Raw genomic sequence first — 24,493 nt, forward strand, 5'->3', positions numbered from 1 at the left:
ACGAAAAAATGTGTCATTTTAACAAAGTGAGAATGTCGCATCTATAGCTAAAGAGCACTTCCTGGTCACGTGACATAATTTTGTCCAGTGAAATTTAAAACGTGAAGGCCATACTGTTTACCGTCAGAAAGAGAGCTGGATATCAAATTACGAACAGAAGTAATAGCACCTTACTTTTGATGAAAAACGAACATTTAAAGCACACAAACAGTCCCTGAGGGGAGAAAATAATGTTTGATCCAATAACAGCCTGACCGACAACAAACGGAGCTCCTGCGCCCTCTAGTGGAGAACAGCGCAAGTTGCACTCGCACGCTACATGTTTATCATGCCGATTTACTGTTGACTTGACGCTAACTTTCTGCGTATACCACGATTTCATATCTTCGTACTTAATAGTTAATTACTAATTTAAAGCCAGAGAACAACTACCAAACTGTAAATAAACCTCACAGTGATTTAAGAATGTGCGCAACTGCGTGATATTACTGCATGAAGCAAAGTGACAATCTCTGAAGTACATGAACCTTCTTTAAATGTGGTATCAGTTTACATGAAACACCACCCTGATGATTTTTCATGTGAACACGGAGGTGACCAAAGTAAGCTAAGCAAGCTAGTCTGGACTAAGCTAACGTTACTTTTAGCCTAAAGCTAACATTTCACTTTCCACTGAAAATGTCAAAGGCTGACACGAGCCAGTTTTTACTGCGCAACAAGCGGAAAATTAGCATAGCAGCATAAACATTCATGTTCGCATGTTAGCTAGCAGTTTGCGCTAACTTGGCTAATCAAAACACACGCAAAAATAAGACGACAGCAATTTGGCTTCTCCATAATCGTTAAGTGAATAATTAACGCGATATCCTGTCTTACAGATATGTTAAGTTACTTCGTAAAAATTAACTTACAGACCGTTTTCTTCGCCTCGGCTAACGGACCTTAGCGCGGAGACCTCCGCTGGCGACAGGCGGCGTTCGCTTGACGAGCTCTGCTCAAACCCCGCCCAAAGTCATGAAAAACCCGCCCAACGTATCTCCAAAATTAATCATCTAAATTAATTAATTGACAAGCGCTTAATAAGGCACTATTCTTATGAGAAAAACTACCTCTGTCATATGTTGTCTGGAACTACTATTGTGAATAAAAAAACATCAAGTTTCAGGTACAATGATTTTGTAGTGAAGCTGAAAGGATGGAGGATTTATTTTATTCATTATTTTATTTATTTTAACAGGTCCTAGTTTGGTTCCTCATAAATGTAGTTAAAAGACTACATATCATATAAAAAATACTGATGGGAAAATAAAAAGTTACTTACTGAGATAAGCCTGAGAAATTAATCTCTCTGATCCCGAACAAAACAGATGTATCAAAGAAGTCTATAAAGATGAAAATGACTCCAAATAAATAAATAAATAAATATAAAAAATATTATGTTGTGAGGCCTGCTAGTGGTTTCATACACTGAAATATCACTGTCATTGTGTTCACTGTGCGTGCGCGTTTCTTTGTACACACAGTATGTGTGAACGTACACTTCCTGTTTGACATGTTTTACCAGGTGTGTCGCCATGAATACCAGGTGATTCAGCCTATCGTGGTGTCACTTTGCGAATGTGTTTGTTGGGCGTAGGTAGGTAAATTGAGAATGGTATATGTGTGTGTTCTGCAGCTTTCTTCATTTGTGTGTGTGTGGGTGGGTGGGTGTGTGTGGGTATGTGTGTGTGTGTGTGGGTGTGTGTGTGTGTGTGTGGTAGGTGTGAGATCACAGAACTCTGAATACATGTTTGCTCAATAATCTCTGGCTCAACCTGTCTGATAGGTGTGTGCTGGCTGGCAGTGACTTGCACAGGTATGAAGACAAATCCAGCACAGTCCTGAGCGAGGAGGGAAACTCCAGCACTTCTCCCACAGACTCTGATTTCTCACAAATATACAGAGGACAACTCTCCCACACACGAACAGGACGCCCTGGGGACGAGGACAGGCAAAAGGACAGCGGACAGACGGAGAGGACAGTACATCAGAATGTGAAAGAAGCCGGAGGAGATTCTTCTACTGCGGTTCGACCAATGGGTTTGAGATTCTAATGTGGCCTTTGAAGCTCTGGGATATTCAAGATGTTGCTGTGTTTCTCAGCATCACTTTATATATGTGTCACTTAGGTAAGCCCTCCAACACGTTTCTAATTCTTCTCCAGAGCTCACGCTTTTGACAGCTGTGTTTGATAGCATGGCTACAGGGCAACCCTGTTTGTTGAGGACTGAATTCAGACTGTAGGATGAGGGTCCAACCAGGCAGGAGTGAAAGCTGGAGACTCACAGCATTGTCTCAGGTCTCCTGCATGGTAGAGCCAAGTAGGTCAGTACATCAGTCGTGCACACATGGCTCCTGTACATGTAAACATCAGACTCTCCTGGTCTGGATCAAAGGTCCCAGAGAACAGCTGAATCCTACAGAACACAAAGAGGGACTGGGAAAGAGAGAAATGGAGGTCTGCTGCACAGAACAACAACACTGTGTTCAGCTTCTTTGCTAAAATGAACGAGGAACAGAAACGTCAGAGCTGTATAGCCTCATAGATTATTCCACGCAGAGCCATGTATATATGAGTACATGAATCTTGAATAGATCTGAGTATAAGGGCAGAAACGCCGCCTTGTTTCTTCGTCAGCATTCTCAGGTGGAATTCTTTACCTGTGCCTCATTAAGCAAACACACCACCAGCAGAACCAGATCCACACTGAAACTGCTGTGAAAATATTTGATGAGGGGCGGCCGAAACAGACACAAGGCCAGAAACTCACGACACAACACAACATTCAAATTGGTTCCTCTCAGCTCGTTTGGCGAGTTTCGGCTCTTCTCTGCCTCTACATGGAGTTTAATGTAAATGATTCACAGAGCTCATCAGCGGCTGACACTAACTGCCCTGAGATGCAAAACCTGCGAGGTGACACGTTTGTTATTTATGGAGCTGCGCTGTCACACACCGACCTGTGTTTATCACACAGTGTGCTATCTATCTGTTGAATCTCTAATCTGAATCTCCACTTTCTTCATCCTCCTCACTTTGGAAGCTGGGGCCATCTCCATCCACTCTCCTCAGAGGAGCCTCACCAGGTCGGTGCAGGAGGACGTGTTTTTCTCTGTGGATGTTACCTGCGTTGGGATCCCCACCATTCAATGGAACTTTATGTCAGGAGCGGTGAGCCGCACCATCGGGACTTGGCAGCAGGGGGTGTTCACCAACATAACGGTGGACTACAGCAGCAGAGTGCAGGTCTTCGCCAATGGCTCGATGGGCCTGTCAGACCTGCGGCTGCAGGATGCTGGATTCTACGTGGTGACTGTCACAGAAACGACAGGAAGCAGCAAGGACGCCGGCTTTGCCTTGAAAGTGAACGGTGAGTGGCTCCTTCCTGAAGCAAATAGCTAAGATCTCTGCATTGTCCCATTGTCTTTGGCACAGCACGGCCTGCAGTCATGGGTTTAATGAGCTCGCACAGCTTGCTTTCACACGCTGATACCTGCTGCTCGACACAAGCAACAGCAAATCAGACGAGAGCAAGAACCTGCCAGACAATTCTTCAGCGGGATGGGCGACAAAACACAGCCGGTGGCCTCATTCCTGATTCAAGCATGAAACAAGAGCCTTGGTCTCGGTCTCCTCCGAGGAGCCTGACCACAACTGTGCCCTGCTCATCAGCACTGTGGTAGCAGAGTGACAGCCTGTCTGTGGATGGAAAGCTGCCAGTTTGATTCCTGCTTCCATCTGTGAATGTGTGTAACTGCGTGAGCGCGTTCTGCAAAAGAAAGCTTCAGTGAAATGAATGATAAATGCATGAAAGTACACAGTTAACCACAATCAAATCTACCAAACAAGGCAAAAAACAGAGAACAAAACAAACCGTCCACATTTCTGGCGCGTCAGTATCTTCAGATCCTAAAACAGACACTTTATCATAATTATTCATCAGTAAACAACACAAACATTGATCTTCCTCTTTGATAAACGTGAGATTTTGTTAGTGTATTTTTCAGTGTTTTTATATGTCAGTGAATCTCAGCAGGTGTCTTCCTGCTGAAGTGTCACCTCATCTCTGCAGGTCTGTTTTGTGTTTGCATCTCTGGAAAGTCGTTTTTTCCCGTGGTTTTTCACTGAAATGTGATTTGGCTCCTGTCCTCCAGAGGTGCTGTATGAGGATCTCCAGTACTTGTCGGTCTCTGCCTTAGCACTGGCCTGCTTGGCCGGCCTTCTCATGCTGGCCGTGTGGCTACTAGACAAGGCCTACAGGAAGATAGTGGCATGGAGACGCAGGAGACAGATGCCAGGTAAAGCAGCATAATACACGAGAGGTTTGTTTGTCCTCTGTAGTTTACTCAGTTGCTTTTCTGCATCATTGTGTGGAGTGTATAAATGTGGCTTGATTGGTTGAAGTCATCCATTGTGTCTGAGGACAAAGGCCTCTGAAGCTCTTTCATATCACTGTGCTGTGTGGTGTCTCTGCATTGACCGAGTTTAATTCCCCCTTTATGCAGAAAATGATGCTACAGAGCTGCAGCCCCTCTGATGGACGTCTAGCTGTGATCTGAACGTGAGAACACACCACAGACTGCTGGTCACACCTGTCAGAGCTGCTACAGACTGCCTTTGGACATTCAGGTGTTGTGTTAAACAACATAAAGCTCCAGCAGCTCAACATCCACGACGACGGCGCGTCAGCTCTGAAAACCTGTCCTATGTTTACATTTTGCTTTGAATTCACACTCACTACACCTCACTGCTGATGACACTGGATGTAAATATATCACTCCAACACATACTGTATTTATTGTGTTAACACATAAACTGTGATTTTCTTCTGCTTGGCTCAACACCCTTTAAACTTTGAAAAACCTGGAAAAAAAACTGATGAATCAGATGAAGAAATCATGTTCAAATCAGAGAAGTGATGAGGAAAAATAAGCCTGCAGGAATAAAAAATGTTTTGAAGTGTTAACCAGAAGTCCTTAGAAAACATCAAACTCATAGCTTCAATCTTTATCACAAAGACTCTGCTCTTTATTGGGATCAAATCACTGAGGTATGCATACACTCCACTTACACCTAACATGATCGAACAGAGCAGGCAGCAGACGCTGCTGCGTGGAGAGGAGTTTATGGCAGTGTTCAAAAAGTCCATGAGCTGAGTTAAAAAAGGGTTTAGGAAGGAAAAGTCACATTTTGATGAACAGGCTTGCGTCATATCTGCTGCTGTGTTTGGACTGTGTCTGGGACCTGCATGTTGTAGCTCCACGCGTGGGTTCTTTGTGGGAGTTGTTGTTTGGCCGTGGATCTACGGGCAGGGAGTCAGCGCGGCCATCAGGAGCTCCATCTTGTACACAAAGTTGCGTCCCTCCATCTTGCTCCAGTGGACCTCTTTGCTGGGCCCTCTGAGGTGACTCCACTTGGCCTCCTGGATGACGTCGCTCTTCGGCAGCTCTTTGGTCTGGCTGCGGGGGAACTGGACCAAAACTTTGCAGCCGCTCTCTGGACCGTTACGCACTGAGCAGACAAAGAGACGCTCGTTAAAATCTGTGAACACTCTTATCTGCAGGTGATGAGGATATTCAGTATTACTCCATCATTCACTGCCTTAGGATACTCCCATGGTGCTAAACCGTAACAGATGTTGGTATGATGCGTTCCAGCAGTCATTTTGTGGTGAAGCGTGCTTTGTTAATCATCCTCCAGCCTGCATTAACATGTCTCTTTAATCCTGAATGACTTCCACCAGAGGCGGGCTTACGTCCAGCTCTACGTGTTACCACAGAGACTGACAGCCACAGTGAGAGCAACGCAGAGCGATTCAGGAAAAGGACACTGAGCTCATTGACTCAAAACACGTTAGCTCGTCTCTGCTGCGTTCTGGTCAGTTAGGCCTAATGACGGTATCACTTCCACTTCTCATGTGTTTCTCCCTCTGCGACTGCTGAATCAGTGCACGCTGGCAAAGTTAGTTGTTTGATTCTGAGATACTGACACAGAAAACTAAAGCTATTGAGCTGTTGAGCCTGGAAGTCGCACTGGAAACCTGGCAATTTATTTCATGGAAAAATACACATAACAGCAACAATAAAGCTTCACAAGTGGCTGATTTTTAAAGTTTCACAGTTGATTTTCTGTGTGGTTTTTCTAAGAGGAGACTTCCTGTCCTGTCCTGTCACAATATGTGTAATCATGCTTTCTTCATCAGTTTACGTTGGCACTGCAGTATGAAAAAAAACAGAGAATGGCTGACTGACCATTCCACTCATCTCACCTGAGATGGCGTACTCTCCGTTGGGAGAGGCGACAGTGACAGCGGAGGCGTTTCCGATGCTCTCCACTGGGCCGAGGCCTACGTGGTTACTGAAGCTCAGGACATGCCAGCCCATCACTTTGGCCAGCTGCTGAACTGCATGCACCTGATGCTGCGACATCTGTGACAACAGGACGGACAGAAGGACGCAGAGACACACAGGACTTTAAAAAGAGACACATGCATGGCTGCAACTAGAGCCTGGAGACAATGAAGCAGACAGTTTGCACCACACTGTTTTAAGCTCAGTAAGCAAAGGCCTCCTCCTCCTCCACCTGTGTGGGAAGTTATCAGTGAGGAAAAGGAAGTGCGATACCTGTGAGAGGAGGAAGTCCTGCAGCTCCTGCTCCTGGTGTGACAGTGTGATGACGCGTCCATCTCGGTGCACCACCCTGATCTGCTCGACTCCGATGTTCAGCTGCAGCTGAATGGACCTAAAAGCACAAAACACAGTACGCCCTGTCTGAGAGGGGTCACACGAGTGGAGGGAAAACACTGACTCTCACTGTCATGCATCTCATAAAAGCAGGAAACTGGTGGTGTTTTGTTCCCTGTGCTGCAGCCATGTAAGACTGTCAGTGGCATTTCTGGTTCCATAATGGGATTAAAGCAAAACTGAAAGCAAAACTAAAGTAACACCTTGAAAAAACAGATCTCTGATTACATTCACAGCTTTCGGTTTACATCATTTCCAAAGTTATATTCAAGGCCGGCAGACGCCCACAGCTGCTCTCCTGTATCCCCATATTCCTCCTCCCTTTCTGCTCTGGTTCTTCCCTCTCCTCCACCCTCCGTCCTCTCCTCCACCCTCGTCCTCTCCTCCACTTACTTGCAGATCTGCTCGTAGCCCTGAGAGGTGATGAGCACCTTGACGCTGGACTCGTACACATCGTTGATGTTGGACCAGTGAGCCTGAATCTGAGGGTCTTCTATGCGACTGGCCAGGCTGTCGATGGTCCGCGCCGTCCTGGTCAAGAGCAAACAGCTCAATCAAGAAGCATGTCAGCATATTTACTGTTGATACTGCATTGACAAAACACTTAATAATGATTTTTTATGTTTATAAAGAGAACAAAGACGAAGTAAGCCACCTCCTCGCTCTGTGTGGCTGAGTAAACAGTCAGGAGCGTGTTTTGGGAGTGTCGCAGCGTGCAGACTGAGCAATGTTTACTTACTGCAAATATTACTCATTTGCAAGACCTCCAACTATTTCTACTGCAAACAATGACATCATGAAGCCGGCGTTTCTGCCTGAAAGCACATTTACACAGTATTCCCACTGATAAGACCCAGCGGCACAGCTCAGTGTTGATTGACTGCTAACATCCCCGTAGCTTAAAATGACCTGCCATGACCACCACTGGCAAACTGAAAGATGACATCATAGATGGCGCTACAGAAGTTACCTGCTGCGTAGGAAGATGTGTTTGGCCTGTTTGATGATCTTCTCCAGCAGCCCCTCACTCTGCTGCAAGCTGGAGATTTCAGCTTTGTCGTAGGCCATCGGCCCTGCGAGGCGCAGCCGTTTGTGGCCAAAGGGGGCGCTAGCGGGATGCGGCATCACCACAGAGCTCAGCTGCTGCTTGTGGAACTGCAACAGAAACAATGAAAAGTGATCAATTTTTGCTTTCTTATCACTGTGATTGTAATCCAGTCAAAGTCAAATGTTGTGAAAAAGTTGAGCCAAATGTCAATATTTGTTTAAAAAAAACAATTATGATGATGTATCGGCCGATGTTTATAACATGAATAAACCCGTAACATGAACAAATATGTTTGACAGTTCACTTAATACACACCCACGCATGCACGCACACACATATATGATATAGACATAGCCAGTATCTACAGGCGAGATGCAGACTGACTTCGCACAGGGCTTCACCTCTCTCATCATCTGATGCAGATTGTGTTCGAGTACGTAAAGGTGGTCGTCTGGTTTGGGCTTCTCTGGAGACGCCCGGTGGTTCTTCTTCTCTCCTGTAGAGTGGCACAGTGAGATGGAGAGCTGCAGACCTGGAGAGGTGGACCACAGAAGCAAGAAGAAGACATTTTTTAGAGTAATTCAGATACAAATACGGTGAATAATATCTGCACCAGGGGAACAACTGAACATCCTTAACCGACTGTGTAGGAGTATAAAGAGCAAAACACTGACATGTACTTCAATGTTAAATATGAAACAAACACAGATCTTCTCATGCAGAAGCACAAAGAATCCAACTTGGATGTTGTCATGAGCAGTCTGACCTGGGAAGGGCTGCGAGATGATCTGATTCTTCACAACAATGTGAGGGATCTGGGATTTAATCTGGACAGCTTCCCTGGACAGCTGGGCGAAGATCTCCTTACAGAGCAAGACGTTCTGAGCTGCCTCCAGCTTCACGTGCCACGCCTGGGTACCTGGAACATGAGGACGAGAGGGTGGCAGGATGAAGAGAGATCATGTGAGGAGAATGAGAGCTGAATGGCGGTGGAAATCTGGGATGTGGAGGAAATTACATACATTTTACTAAATCTGCAGGCAGAGATTCAGACAGTTACTGAACCAGTTTCAAAAGTTCAACGCCTGTCAGGAGACATGAAATCTTTGTGTGTTGAGCCATACCGACTTTGCTTTTCGGTGGTCTTCGGAACAGATTGACGGTTCCCAGATCACCGATGTCTGGAGCTTGTTTCTGGATGGACACCTGAAGACATGAACAGTATGTCATTATTACAACGACGTCTCTGAAATCTTCAAAGCTGAGCCAGTGGCCGCAGATGACAGCAGTATGGAAATTATAAAACAAACTAAATGAAATAAATTGAAACAAAAATGCAGCGGCGAGTGAAAAATGTGAATAATCAATGAACTCTGCTGACCACCATGTCGTGGACATGTCACCTGTATAAAATTGTCATAGGTACATTTTTTACTACCGCTCACAGACAAGACTGTGGCCACTGTGGAGAGTCATATTGATCTGTGTTGTGTTTCCCTCTCACCTTGATGTAAGCAGATCCCTCCAAATCACTGGGGATCTGGACATTAAGGGGGCAGTAATCCTCTGGGATCTTTTTGTCCAGATCAATATCGGTGTTCTTGATCACCTCAAACGTGCCGTGGTGAGGGAAAAGGGAACCTGCGTGGGTAAACAGACAAAACATGTTAGTTTGGGGCTAAACTACAAGTAAAAACTGCCCTCACATTACTTAGTAGAAAGCAAAATCTAGAAAGTAAGGATATATCAGAGGTCTTATCACCTGCACTGCGGTAGCTGAGGTCTCCCAGGATCTTGTCTCCCACTTTGCGTAGTTTCCACTGTGAGCGCAGTCGCAGCAACTCAGAGTTGAAGTCTCTCTGCCTCCTGTTCTCCTGGTTCTCTGCCACTGACTTACTGAGCTTCTCTGCTCCCTTCAGGAGGAGCTGCGCTGCTGTGGCCAACGATTTCTTTTTACTGATCAGCTGGAACACCTGGGGGGTCTGCACAAGGGCAAGAAATGTGGATAAAAGTGTGTAAAACACTGAGAAAGTTGACAGGTGGTCATATTTGAACTTCTGGTCAGCAGTGCCTCTCCTGCAGATGCTGATTGATCGTAACACTCTTTAGCAGTTTACCTTGCCAGCTGTTGGATCCTGAGACACTGGGTCTAAGGCCATGTACTTCTTCTCCTTCACCACACTGAGCACATCATAGAGTACACACATCTCTGTGAGGGCGCTGCGCAGGTTGTTACGCACGGAGTCCCAGGGCCAAAGCGACGGCTGAAACTTCACCGTGCCTGTAAACAAACCTCTGATCAGATTTTATTCTATACCCGCGTATCCTGTGCAGGGTCATGGGACTGGATTCTATAATAACTCAGCTCTATAATAACAGTTTAAGGTTGAGTTTAGCTGTGCAGCAACCCGAGAGCTCTAGAGACTGAATTATGGATCAATCACAGCTGGGACCAGTCAGGTCGACAGAATCTAGCTCTGACGTCTCCCTGCTTTCTCTTCAGCATACATTACCTTCCTCTTCCTCTGGCTCCTGCTTCCCCCACTCCCGGTCCCTGGGTTCGCCCTCACCCCCATCCTCCTCTGAGTCAGATCCCTGGCTGAAGTCAATTCTCTGTGCCAACTTTGCCAAATTCTGGGACATGGACAGAGGGGGGACATACGTCTCTGTTCCATCCAGGGCCACTTCCTGCACCTGCTTCTCACAGGAAGACTCAATGCTGACCCTCACTGCTGGACCACCAGACATGATGACAACGCTGATTTGAAGAAAGCAAACAGAGACACTGCATCATCAAAAAGTGGATCTCCGCAGCCAGAGTAGACAAAACACAAATTCAAAATGTGTAAAATGAAAAAGAAAAGCACGAACCAGAACATATGTGTGTATAAATGTGCTGGGTAACCAATATGAAAAACACAGTAACGTTATTTCACACCTCCAAATCTAACAGCAAGAAGTCAACTGTCATGTTGCTACCTACTTCAAGACAATGGTAATTTATGGCATTTATGACTTTTGGGACCTGCTGGTTTATCATTGAAGTGAGGTGGCGTGTCTTTAACATTTAAGGGTTTTTTTTCTATGCACCTGGATTAATAATTTTCGTAAAATAATGCCTGCACGAGCTGCATTTCATTGTGTATTGGTGCGTATAGCTAGCAAGGCTAGCTAGCGTTAGCCCATTGGTAACCTCACAGGATAACTGAAGACCCTATAACTTGAAAAACATGTCCAAATGACGGCACGACCTTTACTCCGCGCAAATCTTACCTCTGGTATTCAATAGTCACAAGTATACGACGATATTCACTGGAGTTGTAGCTTATTTTCTAAAAGCACCGTGGATGGTTCATTCTTCGCTCTTTACACAGGAACAAGAGCACTCTACTGCCCCCATAGACTCGGAGGCTGATTGCATTTTAAGGAACTCCGCATTACTTTCTACCATATCGCTTTAATTTGCAGATGAAGTCACCGTTTTTTCTTTTAAATCGGTGTCATTCCGGTGTGGATTTACATTTAGGTGGACATAACGTCAGTAGGAACCTGTTTAGTCTATGGTAGGAACCAAGAAGATGAGCCAAGAAGAGAACCATGGTAGGAAGACTTTCCATGAGCACGGCGGGCCGTTTAAACCACCGGATATGACGTATGGGACAAAACGGTTGCACGTTTGGTCTTTTCGGATGATAAACAAAACATTTGGGGCTGATTTAATCTCCTTGGGGCAGCTTTGTGGCCTTTCCATAATTGATTAGTATTCGTTTGACGTTTTAAAGGTCTCTTAAAATGTCTGTCCTCGTCGTGGCGGTGGAGAATACTTGCAACACAATGAAGCTAGCTAACGTCAGCTAGCACGGCTAACGGCCAACGTAACCTACTTTGTGCTTTTGGGAAATGTCCGACAGCATATTTGTAGAAAATGAAGAGAAAAGTGGGCCAATTAAGACTGAGCCCCAACGAAGAGGCGAGGGTGATACGAGAGGAACTAGAAAGGAGGAGAAAACTGCGAATACAGCAGGTAACGCTAACATTCAAGTCAACACATGCGCTTTTGAAAGAACTGCAATTAGAATAAAGACAATAATCAACGCTGACCCAGAGCTATAGACTCATAGTAAGTTGCCTCAGTTGTCTCTTTAACTTCTACTAACTTTAAGTTAATCAAGCCTGGTTTGATTTGTTAGCCAAAAGTTCTCATTTGCATTCATGTCTGATTTACTTCACTTTTGCTGTAATATTTAACCCTTCGTGTCATCGCCATGAACATCACAGTTGTCTTAACATGTCAGTTTTCTTTACTATGAAATTCAGGGACTTGTGCTTAATTGATGTCTTGGTTCTCTATTTCAAAGTCATGAACAAACCGTTCCTATTCAAGACAAGCATTTGTGTTTTTTGAGCCACCTTAATGAAAAGCACCCTTCTGGATAGTTTTCAAACTCAGCTGGTATTTAAAGACTGAGTATGCCCTCGTGCGTATTTTGCTTTGACACCCAGGTGCGGGAGCAGCAGCGGTGCATCGCACAGCAGATCCGCCAAGAGGTTCAGAAGAGACGGCAGCGAGAGCTGGAACAGCTCGGGGAGGAGCTCCGGGCGGACTGGGAGCGACAGCAGAGGGAGAAAATAAACACACTGCAGCAATTATACCAGGAGAGCCTCCAGCTTCTTGGCCAGGGACACAGGAGTGCAAAAGAAAACGTAAGATAACATTAGTCTTAAAGAATGAAGACAATACAACTGTGAATGAAGCTGTCACAGCCCGCAGGGACGTTTTGGTCACTGTTGAGTCAGTTGCTCAGTGCAAAGATGGAAGATGATCAAAGGCCAAACCAAGAAGAATGTCTGAAAGCAAACTGAACAAAATGATCACTTTATAACACTCTCACTGAAAGATGATCACAGTGTCCAAGTTCATGTGTTGTTTTATTTGCACTAGGAGCCTGACCTGGCAGCCATAGCTCAGAGGGAGGAGGAAAATCAAACCAAAGCAAAGGAGCGTTACCGAGAAGCCTTGAAGGAGCTCAAATCACACAGGCTTAAAGAGCATGAGAGACAGAGCCGGTGAGCAGCATCACCAACATGTTCATGTTTGCTTCCATCAGAATTAACTGATCATTAAACTGTTCCTTTGCTTTTCTGTAGATCCATCAATGCCAGGAAGAAGGCGCTACAGGCAGAAAAGGAAAGATCAGCAAAAGTGGCCAGCCTCCCACCACCTCCTCCAAACCCCATTCAGGTGGTTTGCTTGATCAGTATATGAATTACAGTGTTCATTGTTCTCAGCCTGTCAAACCACATGCACTTGTCAGCTCAAATGTCAGTTTATGGTAAGAATCAGAAGTGTCACAGAATAAACTTTGGGTTAAGTGTTTCAGTAATGCCAATCATATGTTATTCAAGGATTTGTTGGAAACTATTGCACATGTGGCAACTGAAATTACCCTCTTTACACCCCCTCTATACTCACGCTGAAGTCAAGGTAACGTCGTCTTTCCTTGTTCAAGCAGAACATCGATTCCAGGAAGCCACATGTGGTAAAGAAATCTGACGTGAGTGCCTTTGCTGCAACGCATTACCACATGCCTGAGAACATAGTGGACAGAGAGGTAGACCCAGAGCAGGTAAGCCAGGTATATACTTTACCCCATAGTCTGTTAGTCCTGCTCCTATTAGAGTTGTCTGATCTGGATATGTGTCTATAGCCTGATGCTCATGAGGGGGCAGAGCTGGAGGTGAGGAGACTGCAGGACTTACAGAAGGAGGAAAAGAGGAGGAGAGAGGAGCAGCTGGAGAAGGCTCGTCTCAGAGGGAAGCAAGCTCTGCGGAGGGAACTTCTAGTACAGGTACAACTCACCTGTTACTTGATGAGCAGATAAAAACTGTTCATGCACATCTGACAGATGATTTGCTCTGATGTTACTATCCATCACTGTTGACTGACAGCAGGACAGCAGCCCCCACCAAAAGTAAGAAGACTGACTTTAATGTAATAAACAGAGTGTAGTGTTTTGTGTAACTGTGATACGTGGATGTTTTGTCCCTATCGTTGACACACTAGTCGCATTGCAACACAACCCCAGTCATCCAAAATCCCAGTGCAGTTGTTCATAGAAAAAATTGTTAATACTAGGATAAAAGATTTCCTTTAAATACGTTTCATCTCTTGTATCTTGAATCCGTGTGCTTCTTGTACTCTGATGGTCTCTTTCAGGATCGAGAGCGCTTGCTTGTTGAACTGGAGCACATGCAGCAGACAGACCTGCAGAGGAGACGGCAGCAGGTGTCGCAGATGCCTCCTCAGATCTTCCAGCCTCTCTGTAAGAGACAGGAGACGAGGGAGGACTTCCAGAGGGAGATGGAGTTTGCCTTCGAGGACATGTATACTGGAGAGAGGAGTAAGGACGTGTTCAGTGGTGTAATATTCAACCAAGTGTGTGTGTGTGTGTGTGTGTGTGTGTGTGTGTGTGTGTGTGTGTGTGTGTGTGTGTGTGTGTGTGTGCGCGCGGGCGTGTGCGTGTGTGTGTGTGTAGCCATAAGGATCCTCTAAACCAGGACTGTGTCTGATCCCAGGGGTCAAAGGTGACTTGGTGGTCCAGCTGGTACCTGAGCCTCTGCCAGCTCTGTCCACAGGCAGTGGGGACCAAGATCTGGATGTCACAGTGGATGAAAGCGCCACACCGGGAACAGAAAACATACAACATGACACCGAGCAAGAAGCTGGAAGCAGTGAGCAGGACGCGTCTGTTCAAGGTGAAGAGAAGCGCCTGGTTGCAGATACCAGGTCTTGATGTCATTTCCTTGAAACTCATTCAGCATTCAGCGGTGTTCTTTCCCTGCAGTGGAGCCCTCCAGACCTGCTCCTAGACGGGCGTTGAAGAAGCTCCTGGATCGCATCAGGAGCCAGAGGAACCAGTGGACTGACCACAGCAGTCGTGTCCCTGCAGCCAGTTCACCGACCGTCATCAGCGATCAGGTCCCAGAGCGGGACTCCACCATCGACACCGGCTCTCTGACCAGCGAGCCTCCTGGGCCTGCCCATTCACCACCCGGTGAGTCATTCACTGCCAAGCTGCTACGTAAAGATATGAATATATATGTTTTGATATGTTTTATCTACTTTAAAAACTGTACTGTTGAAGTGAAGCAGTCTGACTGCTGCTGAGCTGAAACAGCTGTTATCATCTGTTTTTGTTTCTTTTTCAACTTTAATTCTTTCACATCTGCATCCCTGAGTGAGAATATGAATATTTTAGTTGTGAGACGTACAGTAAGTGAGAAAAATCATTTTGTGTCGTTATGTTTAATTCCTCCAGCACTGGAGCCAACAGAGCGGTCAGCAGCAGCAGATGCTCGGCCTCCTGTCGCACTTGACCGCAGAATCCAAGAATTTACAGAAGAACGAAAGAAAAGGGTGCGTGCAGGTTTCCGTTTCTATGATCCAGAGCAGGAATGACTTTAAAGAGAAACGTAGGCCGGAGCAGCGTGTGCTGCCATCCACAGCCAATCAAACAGGTTTAAAGGCTTCAACCTTGAATTCAGAGACAGTCGTCAGGTCACATTCTGACAACATGTTGCGACACTGGAGTCAGTTTCTTCCTGGAAACATGCAGCTTGTTGTTATTCGTGCTGAAATCTTCATCTTCCTCAGCTTCTCTTCTTGTTTGTGAAGCCACAGACTTCACACTTGATTTCATCGTGTCTTTTTGTATTTCATCACATTGAACGACAACAAAGAATTGCATTGTAAGAAGCAGGAAGCTGATGCTGATTCACTGCTGTGTTTTATGTCACATCAAGGAAAAACTTATTCAACCCGTCAAATGTTAAAATGTTGAGTTTCTGCTGAGAGGTGTTGATTCAACACACTTATTCTGTTCACTGAGCAGGTTCTCAAAGACTCTAAAGCCAGTTCTGTTGTTAGTCCAACAGCCTCTTTGGAGTTTTGTGATTGGTCAGAATTTATTGATCCAGGTGTTCCACATTACTTAATCAGTCCAGCCTCTGTCAAAAGCAGCAGCTGGCCACAGAGGTCCACATTACAGTTTATTTTTCTGCTTTGAACATAAAACAGCTACAGATCTTGGCTTGATTTCCTGTTTGGAGTCAACATGCTGAAGGTTTTCTGGAGTAAAAATCAACAGCAAAGTGAAGTTGAGCAGAATGGGGGCTGGTGGATGTTGTGTTTACACCCAGCAGAACACGGGAGCCTCGCTCAGATGTGATTCTCTGAAGGCTGTGTTTCACGGGATGAAGAGGTGCCTGCTGCCTGATCCACGAGCTGGACAGATTTTATTATATGAGCTCTCACTTTTCAGTCAAACTGTCTCAACTGGGGTCATCTTTAACAAAACTGGTGCCTTAACTCCACGTTAGATATCCAGTCAGTACTGAAGCTTTGTTGAAAACTGACTTCATCATCAACCGTTTATGTAATGTGTGTTCAGCTTTTTGCTTTTTAAACCCTTTATTTATTTTTGACCAGGAAGAGGAGCTGGAGAGGGAGAAGCAGCAGCAGGTAGTTTTGCTTCAGGAGCTGGAAGAGCAGAAGGCCAAACTGGAGCAGATGCTGCTTGAAGCCCAGCAGGAGAGGGAACATCTGAAGGCTGCTGTGACCCAGGAAGTACCTGTCAACCAACCAGAAGCACCTGTCCATGACCAGGAAGTCACATCCATCATTCCTGGACTGACCGCTGAGGTAGACCTGTACTTACATTTCGGAGCTGTTCTCATGTTGTCTTTATGTAGCAACTCACATTTGTTAGTGTCCTTCATACTGTTGATGATCTGACCTTCATGATGGTGAGGAAATGTCAAATACACCACACGCTATCGCTGAGTCAGCCTTTAAGGTGTCCCATGTAAAGTATGTTCAGAACAGTCCATTTACTGCAGCGATGACAAAGTGTTACCTTCACCTCTGCACTCAACAGCTGGAGCCTCCTCCAGGTGAAGATGAGCACGCCAGACGGATTCGAGAGTACCAACAGCGACTGCTGGAACAAAACAGGTGTGTTAAAGCCTGAGAACAGACATTGTTTTTTCATGCAGCATTACTCAAAAGTCTGGACACACCTTCTCATTCAGTGGTTTTGTTGTGACGTCTTCAGTGTTTAATCTGTAATGTAAAATCATTGAACGAGGAGTCCAGATGTTTGACTGGTAATGTGTTTGCTGCGTAAAATGACTTGACTTCACTGTTATTTGATGACCTTTTTATTTCAGGCTTCACCAGAGGTCTGTGGAAGTGGCTCGTCAGCGCCTGGCTGAATACCAGCGAGCTCTACAAATTCGTTATGGCATGACCGCCACATCGTTCCTGCCCGCTATCATGCCTGCAGGCCTCATTCAGCCACCTCTGCACAGCACTGGGTCTGCACATCCTCCCACCGCTCTGCCGCTCTCTACCCCTCCTGCAGTGCCTGCGTACATCCAAGCCACACCACAAACCTCTATGGAGGTTCCCCCAAGAGAGTCTGACATGTTGGCTGCACCTCCTCGTCTTTCTGGCTCCAGGTTGCTGCTGAATGAGCTGGAGTCCGTTTCGAACAGTCACAGGAACCAGAGACTGGATGTCTCTGCCTTGCTGACTGACAACATCATGGAGAGAGTAACAGAGCACCTCCCAGAGAGAGTGAGACCCTTCTTAAAGCCTCATTCAACCAGCATCCCTCTCCAGCCAGCCTCCGATCCCATCCAGGCCGTCAGCCCGGGCACCACAGATGGTGCACCTCTGGTTCCAGGACAGGCAGAGGTTAAGCTTGGGACCTTGCCTCACGGCTCCCTGCTGACTGGGTCCCTGAGCTCCAGAGAGGGCGACATGGAAAGGCAGAGACGGGAGCTGCAGGAGGTTCAGAGACGGCTGCTGGAGCAGAGGGAGGCAGTGGTGCTGCAGCAGAGGCGGCAAGAAGAGAGGCAGAGACAGGAGGAGGAGATGGAGAAGATGAGGCGACAGAAGGAGACGCTGCAGACTCTGATTCATGCTGATGAAGTAAGTGAGGGACCTTCGCTGCCCTGGTGTTTGTGCTGCAGTACAGAAGACAAGTCAAAGTTAGCTTCTACACAAATCAAAGACAAATGTTGAGCTGCACTGTGAAGTATCTGAAGTTTTTGAATGTTGAAACTGAATTCCAGTACATGTAGAGACAGCTGTCCTGCTGTCTTTTCTCACCCACAGCCGGTCCCAGAGGCTGCCAGTGAAGCATTGGGTTCAGACAACATCAGACAGACTCGCCTCAAATTACTCGCGTCCCTGCTGAGAGCGATAGAGGAGAGTAACGGAGGAACTTTATCACACCTAGAAGACCCTCAGGAGGAAGATGGCTCCCCTCAACAAACACCATCTAACAGTGGTGAGACAGGTAACAGAGAATGTTTTGCTGATCTGAGGACGAATAAGTGCTTTGGTGTCCTTTTGCTGTTTAGTTCAATATTAATACAAAATTTATTGTATGGACTTATTTTACACATTTAAACCATTCCCATGAAGATCCCATCGTTCAGAGCAATGTTGCTGTTGGACCTCCTCCACCGTCAGCCCTCCCCTCAGGACCCCTCCCTCCTCCTCGAGCAGCAAAGCCTCCAGTGACGCGCGTCAGGCTGGGCGTCCTGGAGATGATGCCTGAACAACACGAGCTCAGTGCTATCCAAGAGATGGACACGCCAGTCAACACCAGTCAAGTCACAGGTCAGCTCAGCTGCAGAAACACACGGACACCACATGTCCAAAGCATGCAGCTAGCATCAGTTCACGGGATTGTTTTATGTTTGTGATCTCCAGGCCTGGAGGATGGCGTGCAGGCTCCTTCATGTGCTGTGGACTGGGATCCACAGGAGGAACCTGAATCATCTGTGGCCTCTGACAGGACTCTGCAGACACCCTCTTGGTCCAGCAGTGGGCAGCGAACTGCCGAAAGACCAGTCGGCTCTGGGACGAGCTCAAGGGGACCCAGCCATGCCGTGTGTAGAGAGAGGCTGCTGATGAGAGCCAAAACATCTCCAGAGTCCTCAGAGTGTGGTAGGTGGAGGGCGATGAAGAGTGATGAGATAAAGAGTGCAGGTAGGAGGAGGATGGTAGTGTTTGATTAAAATGACTATTTTTTTCCAGATCCAGTCCTGAGGATAATATCGCCGCTTTCCTCTGACTCTGGGAGAGGAGCCGACTACTCCGGTCCTGCACTCACGAGCTTCAGATCCCCCTCAGAGGTAACCAGACCGGCTGAATGTGTGCAGAGCTTACTGCAGCAGAGGCTGCTCAGAGACCTGGCCTGTGCAGTTCTCTACAGACACCAGTGATGAATGAATGAATGAATGAATGAATGAATGATGGCACAGTGTTTTCTGATCCTCTGAGGTTCACATGTTGTGGATCAATGATGAAAGCTAGCCAAATCTGAGTGCTTGGGCAATATTTGCCTTAGCCAATGATTATGCTTGAGAAGCTGTGTGTGTGTGTGTGTGTGTGTGTGTGTGTGTGTGTGTGTGTGTGTGTGTGTGTGTGTGTGTGTGTGTGTGTGTGTGTGTGTGTGTGTGTGTGTGTGTGTGTGTGTGTGTGTGTGTGTGTGTGTGTGTGTGTGTGTGTGTGTGTGTGTGTGTGTGTGTGTGTGTTCTGTACACTGAGCAATGATGTGAAATTACTGAACCTGAAGTGTATTTAATCAAAATACGTTTCATGATGGTTTCTACACTTGAACTGAGCTCTCTGTGTGTGTGTGTGTGTGTGTCTGTCTGTCTGTCTGTCTGTCTGTGTGTGTGTGTGTGTGTCTGTGTGTGTGCGCGCGCGCGCCTCCCCCCGTCTTTCGGCCGTCCATTCGTTTGTTCTGTCTGTCAGTCAGTCTGCTTTGATTCTGATGTTTCTCCTGACTTTATCTTGCATGTGTGCCAGGCTGCGCTCAGGCCTCCTGATTCAGACTGCCTCTCCTCCACCACCATCTCCACCGGCAGCTACATCACCACGGATCCTGAGCAGAACTTAAACACTGGTGAGCAGCAGCAGTGTGTCCTGTAGCTACCGTTGGCGTCCTCCTCGTTGTTTAAGCGTCACAGGGGGACCTGTTGGAATATGCTTCAGGTCTGCAGGCTTTGGACCTGTAGGCTGCTGCTGTACATGAATGTGGTGACAGTATGAGCTCTTGTGCACAGGACACATACTTCATATACACCAGGCAATATGCTGGGTGTGTCTCTGACGGTGGTATATCCTAAATCTGCCCTCCTCTTGTTGTCATTAGATAACTCGCTGCCCCTCCGACGTGTGGGACGAGGACAAAGAGCAGATGTGTCCCCTCCGTCCGGTCAAAGCTCCTGCATTGAGGACAGCTCGGCTGCAGGCCGTCCTGGTCCGACTGTAGAGTCTCTGTTTAATGACAGCAGCATCCAGCGCATTATCGACAGATACACGAGGGAGCTTAACATCTCCCTCAACACCACGGGGAAAACCACAGGTACACCACACACACTGCACACTGGAAACACAGGAACACCGTCTCCTTCGCTTTGATAGATATATAGCAGCTGTCACGTGTACCTCTGCTAACACCTCAGTAAGTGGGATTATACAAGCTGCTGCACTGCTGAAGCCAGTGCAGGCTTGAAGCAGCCACAGTCTCAGGCAGGTAGAGGGTGATGATGTGATAATCCCACAGATGAGGATCATGAGCTCTTTGTTTGAAGCGTCCTCCCCCCTTAAGGCACAGCCAACATCCAAAGATGAAACCCATCTTTTTTTTTTCGGTCTCATTTGTTGAACATGAAACAGTATTTTAAACCTGAAGATGACGTCAGCTCAGTGTCGTATTTCCTCTCTGTTGTTCTGCAGACGGTGAAGGCTCATCTGTGGAGGAGCCCGGCTCTTTGGTTCGAGTCTCAGAGAGGAGAGAGGAGGAGGAGGATGAGGATGAGAGCTCCACAGCTCATCAGTCTCTTCCCTCACATGCAGCAGGAGCCCAGAGGAGTGGCCTGGTCAGTCGCTCACAGTATTTTTTAAAGTTAGAACTCTGTTTGAACTTGTTAAAAGTGAATTTAATGCAGCTGTAAACTGTCCAGTCTATGATGTGCTGACTGAGTCGACGTTGCGTCAGTTGGCAGCTCTGAACGGTTCGACTCTGCTTCTCTGGACATGCTTTTATTACTCGTATTCTAAATGAAGTCACTTATAAATATTTTTGCTTCAGGAAAGGGACGATACAGTCCATCCAATCCTGGAGCACTTCTCAGGGGAGGACCCATCACTGGCTGAGGACCACGAGCAGGACTCTTTCAGACCTCTGATTGGCCAGCTCGCAGACCAGTCGTCCTGTCTGGCTGCTGACCAGGGGGAGGCGCCCATGGAGCAGCTGGTCAGTCAACCGTGGGCTCACTCGTCCATGATTGGTCAGCTACCAGGTCTGCCGGCTTCAGTGAGCTTGGATCAAGGTGGATGGGACTCCACTCTGAACCGGATGATTGGTCGACTGTCCCATCAGTCCAGCTCTCTTTGGCTGAGCGGTGGGCTGGACTTCTACGCAGGTCAGCTGATGGGTCACACGGCTTCGGAGCCGTCAACCACATGGTTGGATGCCGGTCCAGATGAGAGCCGGATGAGGCTGCTGGTTGGGGAGCTGGATGAGTCTGCAGGCCAGCACAGTGGAAGCTCAGGTAGGACTGTCTGTGGTATCAGAAATGTGCAGTGAGACATGGAAAGAAAATCAAAACGCGTTCATCCTTTCTCAGCTCATCTGCTGTCTGTAGGTGGACGAACCCACGTGGATCTTGGTGTTTCAACTGAAGCCAGTGTGCCGTCATACCCAGCCCTGCCTCCTGAAACCTCTGTCCCGGGTGTCAGTCCGCATCCGCAGGCCCAGACCAGTGTGATGGACCTGGGCCCAGAGAGGACTGAAGGTGAGCTGGAAAATATCTGAGTAATCACTGTGAGTCCTCATGGTTGGTTTATGCATGGAGGGAGAATATTCACGATCACATCTTTGTTCAGATGTATGTTGTCTTCTGCATATCTTCAGCTATTCATTCAGACGTTCCTGTGCTTCTTCTTATATTTATTTTTCATCAGTCAGATGTATTTGCCTGTACTTTTCTTACTGTTAGAAAAGTTTGTTCATCTGAACCACTGTTTTTCTTGTTTCCCGGCTCAGACTCATTTCACCAGCTGCTGGCTGAGGTCACCCACAACGACACAGCAGACCCCTCCATGATCTTTCACCTGCCCGCACACGATGAAGGACGGCCAGCCAGCGAGGAACACAGCGTTTCCACATCCTCTGAAGAGTCCGAACCGTCTCCTGAACGCCTTAGATCAGAGGAGCCGTCCCGCTGCGTGACGGCTTCTCCCGCCTCCTCCCAGCTCATCACCTCCCAGTGCCTCCCTCATGAATCTGTCCTCATGATGTCTCCCACCACGAAGACCGATGTGGAGCTAACGGCTGAGAGACTGTCAGATTTAACCATGTGTGATGATGCCCCTGCTCTGAGCCTGCCGGAGGAGCCACTCAGCGACCTCTGTGCTGGAGAGCTGAAGGGTTCAAACCTGAGGAACGCAGTTTCTGTCGCAGAGAAGATCTTGGTATGATCTTATTCACCTTGATCAACTTTGAAAAAGCGTCATGTTTCAGACATTAACTCACCACCTGCCCATGAAGAGCACTACGCTGTCACACTGCAGCTTCTTTGTAGAGCTGAATGTCAGATTATTTTGGGAAATGAGGTGTTGTGTTTTAAACATTGTTGTCTTCTTCTACTTATTTTAATGAACCTGTGTGTTGTGTCGATCAGGAAGCTGCCAGTGAGAAAGGGATCCTGGAGCAGTCAGAGATCACTTTAGTGAGCCTGACAGACACCACGCTGCAGGACCACGAGACGAGCGTCACTGAGGACGAGGGACTATGGGAAGACAAACCTGGGCTGAGGGAGGAAGGACACGACACAGAGGTGACTGTCCAGGTACACAAACGTCAGTTTTGTAGCTTTTTGACGTGACTGCAACAGCCGGCGTCTCTGAACACAAACCTGTCGTCTCCAGGTCTCAGAATCCATGTTGTCAAAAGATGAGACTCCAGAGGACGAGAACCAATCACATCCAGGTAAAATCACACAGCAGGTACAGACTGAATGTGAATGTATGACTGAAACAGAAGAGAGTGCTGCAGAGATGATCTGTGATCAGAACAAAAACAACACTCGACGTGCTCAAACCGATCTGAGCCTTCATTCTTTCCTCCTCCACGCAGTGAGGCTGCTGCAGTTTGAGTGGGGTCCCAGCAGAGGCCTGCAGGACGTCCACCAGCAGAGGCGCAGAGCTCTGCTCCAGAGATCGTCCCGCAGGGTTCAGGAAATCAAGGCCAGAGGGGCTCGAGCCAAGATTCAACCCGAGGTCCAAACTGAAGCCAGAGAGCCGTCTAAAGCTCAGCCGGTCACCTGCAAGGCAAAGACCAAGTCTGAGCCTCAGCACGAGACTAAGACCAGGACAAAGGGAGGACAGGCTGAGCAGCGTCCAACTACCGAGAGCTCTGACCTCCACAGGCAGAAAAAGCCCCCGCTCCCCCCTCCAGGTATCTGACACGTTCAAACCTTTATTCAGTTCTTTGAAAAGACGTTTTGCATTTGTTTCTGCAGCACCTCTTCAAACTGAAAATACTCAGCTGGAAATCTGTGCAAATGATTAAAATATAGGAGAAAAACATTTTGTGAAGCGCTCAGTCGAGTTAGTGTCAAGATATTTGTTTTCATCCCCCAGAATGAGAGCATGAAGTCGTACTTCATGTGAGGATGAACATACAGAACTCATACTTTAACAGTGTTCTGAGTCGCTTATTTTCACTCTGTTAATGCAGCAAAATGTGAGATATTCCCTGTTTCTGACTCCAGCTATGAGTTGACAAGTAAACACAGTATTACATGACAAATGCAGATAATTCAAAGACCTCTAAAACCTCCTGTGTGCTCAGTTTAGTGAACAAATATTGCTTTCCATGACACTGGTGGCGCCATCCTCTCTGTCCTGTGTCTTTTCTTGTGGCTTCATGTAAATGTCAGCAGAGGTTTTGACCTCTTTCTCTCTGCAGGGAGCGACTCCAGGCTGAACCGAGTGGACGAGATGAAGATCAGCACACCACAGCAAAGGAAAGAGGACATTTCAAAGATGCACCAAAGAACTCAGAGGTAGAATATCACAAGCTTTTCACCTCTGCGCTGCCCAATTCCAACAAAATCCAAAGTTTTTTTTTTAGCCATTTTCTCACAACGAAAGTAATTTTTTAAGCATTAAACTTAAAACATGATAAGTTGCATTACCTGTAAAAGACGCCACAACATTAAGTGACACAGCGTGTTTGTGCAGACTGTACGAGCAGCTGGAGGAGGTGAAGCACCAGAGGGAAGTCAGGAGCAGACAGGAAGCTTGTGCGAACAACCGCCTGAAGGCCAAAGAGTTCCACAAGGTAAACACTGGAGCAGGTTTCTGAAACACTGGAGCAGGTTTCTGAGGACCGGATGCTCTCACTGAACCGAGTCTGAGTTAATACTTTTCTTCCATCTGTTCACAGAAAACGTTGGAGAGGCTTCGTGCCAAACGGACTCTGCAGTGATCGACTCTGAACGCCTTCTTGTTCTACTTTTGTAAGATTATTTTTAAAGTTCTATCAATAAAGCTTTTAAGTTATTTGAATC

General features: G+C 47.0%; 3 protein-coding genes across 3 annotated transcripts; 2 read left to right on the forward strand and 1 right to left on the reverse strand.

Moving 5' to 3' along the window:
• The first annotated feature begins 1,931 nt into the window (after window positions 1–1,931).
• LOC139336915 (V-set and transmembrane domain-containing protein 5) lies at window positions 1,932–6,155 on the forward strand. The gene is made up of 4 exons (XM_070971225.1): window positions 1,932–2,168; window positions 3,084–3,410; window positions 4,195–4,338; window positions 4,546–6,155. Exons 1-4 carry the CDS (start codon window positions 2,093–2,095, stop codon window positions 4,575–4,577), a joined length of 579 nt encoding a protein of 192 aa, XP_070827326.1. The 5' UTR covers window positions 1,932–2,092; the 3' UTR covers window positions 4,578–6,155.
• Window positions 5,042–11,223, reverse strand: med17 (mediator complex subunit 17). The gene is made up of 13 exons (XM_070971224.1): window positions 11,105–11,223; window positions 10,345–10,589; window positions 9,949–10,112; window positions 9,594–9,813; window positions 9,336–9,472; window positions 8,956–9,037; window positions 8,598–8,750; window positions 8,233–8,363; window positions 7,754–7,938; window positions 7,177–7,314; window positions 6,664–6,781; window positions 6,309–6,468; window positions 5,042–5,551 (listed from the first exon to the last, which is right to left on the reverse strand). The coding sequence occupies exons 2-13, from the start codon at window positions 10,577–10,579 to the stop codon at window positions 5,343–5,345; spliced, it is 1,932 nt and encodes a 643-aa protein (XP_070827325.1). The 5' UTR covers window positions 10,580–10,589; window positions 11,105–11,223; the 3' UTR covers window positions 5,042–5,342.
• A 243-nt stretch (window positions 11,224–11,466) lies between these two features.
• Window positions 11,467–24,490, forward strand: cep295 (centrosomal protein 295). The gene is made up of 29 exons (XM_070970135.1): window positions 11,467–11,855; window positions 12,335–12,535; window positions 12,774–12,898; window positions 12,980–13,073; window positions 13,345–13,458; window positions 13,540–13,680; window positions 14,049–14,232; window positions 14,408–14,587; window positions 14,677–14,886; window positions 15,151–15,248; window positions 16,320–16,532; window positions 16,768–16,844; window positions 17,060–17,825; window positions 18,012–18,195; window positions 18,324–18,521; window positions 18,615–18,851; window positions 18,942–19,039; window positions 19,719–19,815; window positions 20,065–20,277; window positions 20,652–20,794; window positions 21,007–21,469; window positions 21,563–21,712; window positions 21,964–22,391; window positions 22,601–22,756; window positions 22,848–22,908; window positions 23,056–23,376; window positions 23,890–23,986; window positions 24,165–24,264; window positions 24,370–24,490. The coding sequence occupies exons 1-29, from the start codon at window positions 11,757–11,759 to the stop codon at window positions 24,409–24,411; spliced, it is 5,490 nt and encodes a 1,829-aa protein (XP_070826236.1). The 5' UTR covers window positions 11,467–11,756; the 3' UTR covers window positions 24,412–24,490.
• Window positions 24,491–24,493: the final 3 nt, after the last annotated feature.

This window comes from Chaetodon trifascialis, chromosome 9 (genome assembly GCF_039877785.1).
Source record: "Chaetodon trifascialis isolate fChaTrf1 chromosome 9, fChaTrf1.hap1, whole genome shotgun sequence".
NCBI lineage: Eukaryota > Metazoa > Chordata > Actinopteri > Chaetodontiformes > Chaetodontidae > Chaetodon > Chaetodon trifascialis.

Excerpts from the sequence above, each read along its gene's own strand:
- LOC139336915 (XM_070971225.1), top strand. The coding sequence starts at position 2,093 with ATGTGGCCTTTGAAGCTCTGGGATATTCAAGATGTTGCTGTGTTTCTC. Across the intron at positions 3,411-4,194 it reads CTTTGCCTTGAAAGTGAACG|AGGTGCTGTATGAGGATCTC; the intron begins GTGAGTGGCTCC and ends CCTGTCCTCCAG. Across the intron at positions 4,339-4,545 it reads ACGCAGGAGACAGATGCCAG|AAAATGATGCTACAGAGCTG; the intron begins GTAAAGCAGCAT and ends CCCTTTATGCAG.
- cep295 (XM_070970135.1), top strand. The coding sequence starts at position 11,757 with ATGAAGAGAAAAGTGGGCCAATTAAGACTGAGCCCCAACGAAGAGGCG. Across the intron at positions 19,816-20,064 it reads TGAGCAGAACTTAAACACTG|ATAACTCGCTGCCCCTCCGA; the intron begins GTGAGCAGCAGC and ends TGTTGTCATTAG. Across the intron at positions 21,470-21,562 it reads CCAGCACAGTGGAAGCTCAG|GTGGACGAACCCACGTGGAT; the intron begins GTAGGACTGTCT and ends TGCTGTCTGTAG.
- med17 (XM_070971224.1), bottom strand. The coding sequence starts at position 10,579 with ATGTCTGGTGGTCCAGCAGTGAGGGTCAGCATTGAGTCTTCCTGTGAG. Across the intron at positions 10,113-10,344 it reads GGAGCCAGAGGAAGAGGAAG|GCACGGTGAAGTTTCAGCCG; the intron begins GTAATGTATGCT and ends GTTTGTTTACAG. Across the intron at positions 7,939-8,232 it reads TGCATCAGATGATGAGAGAG|TTCCACAAGCAGCAGCTGAG; the intron begins GTGAAGCCCTGT and ends TTTCTGTTGCAG.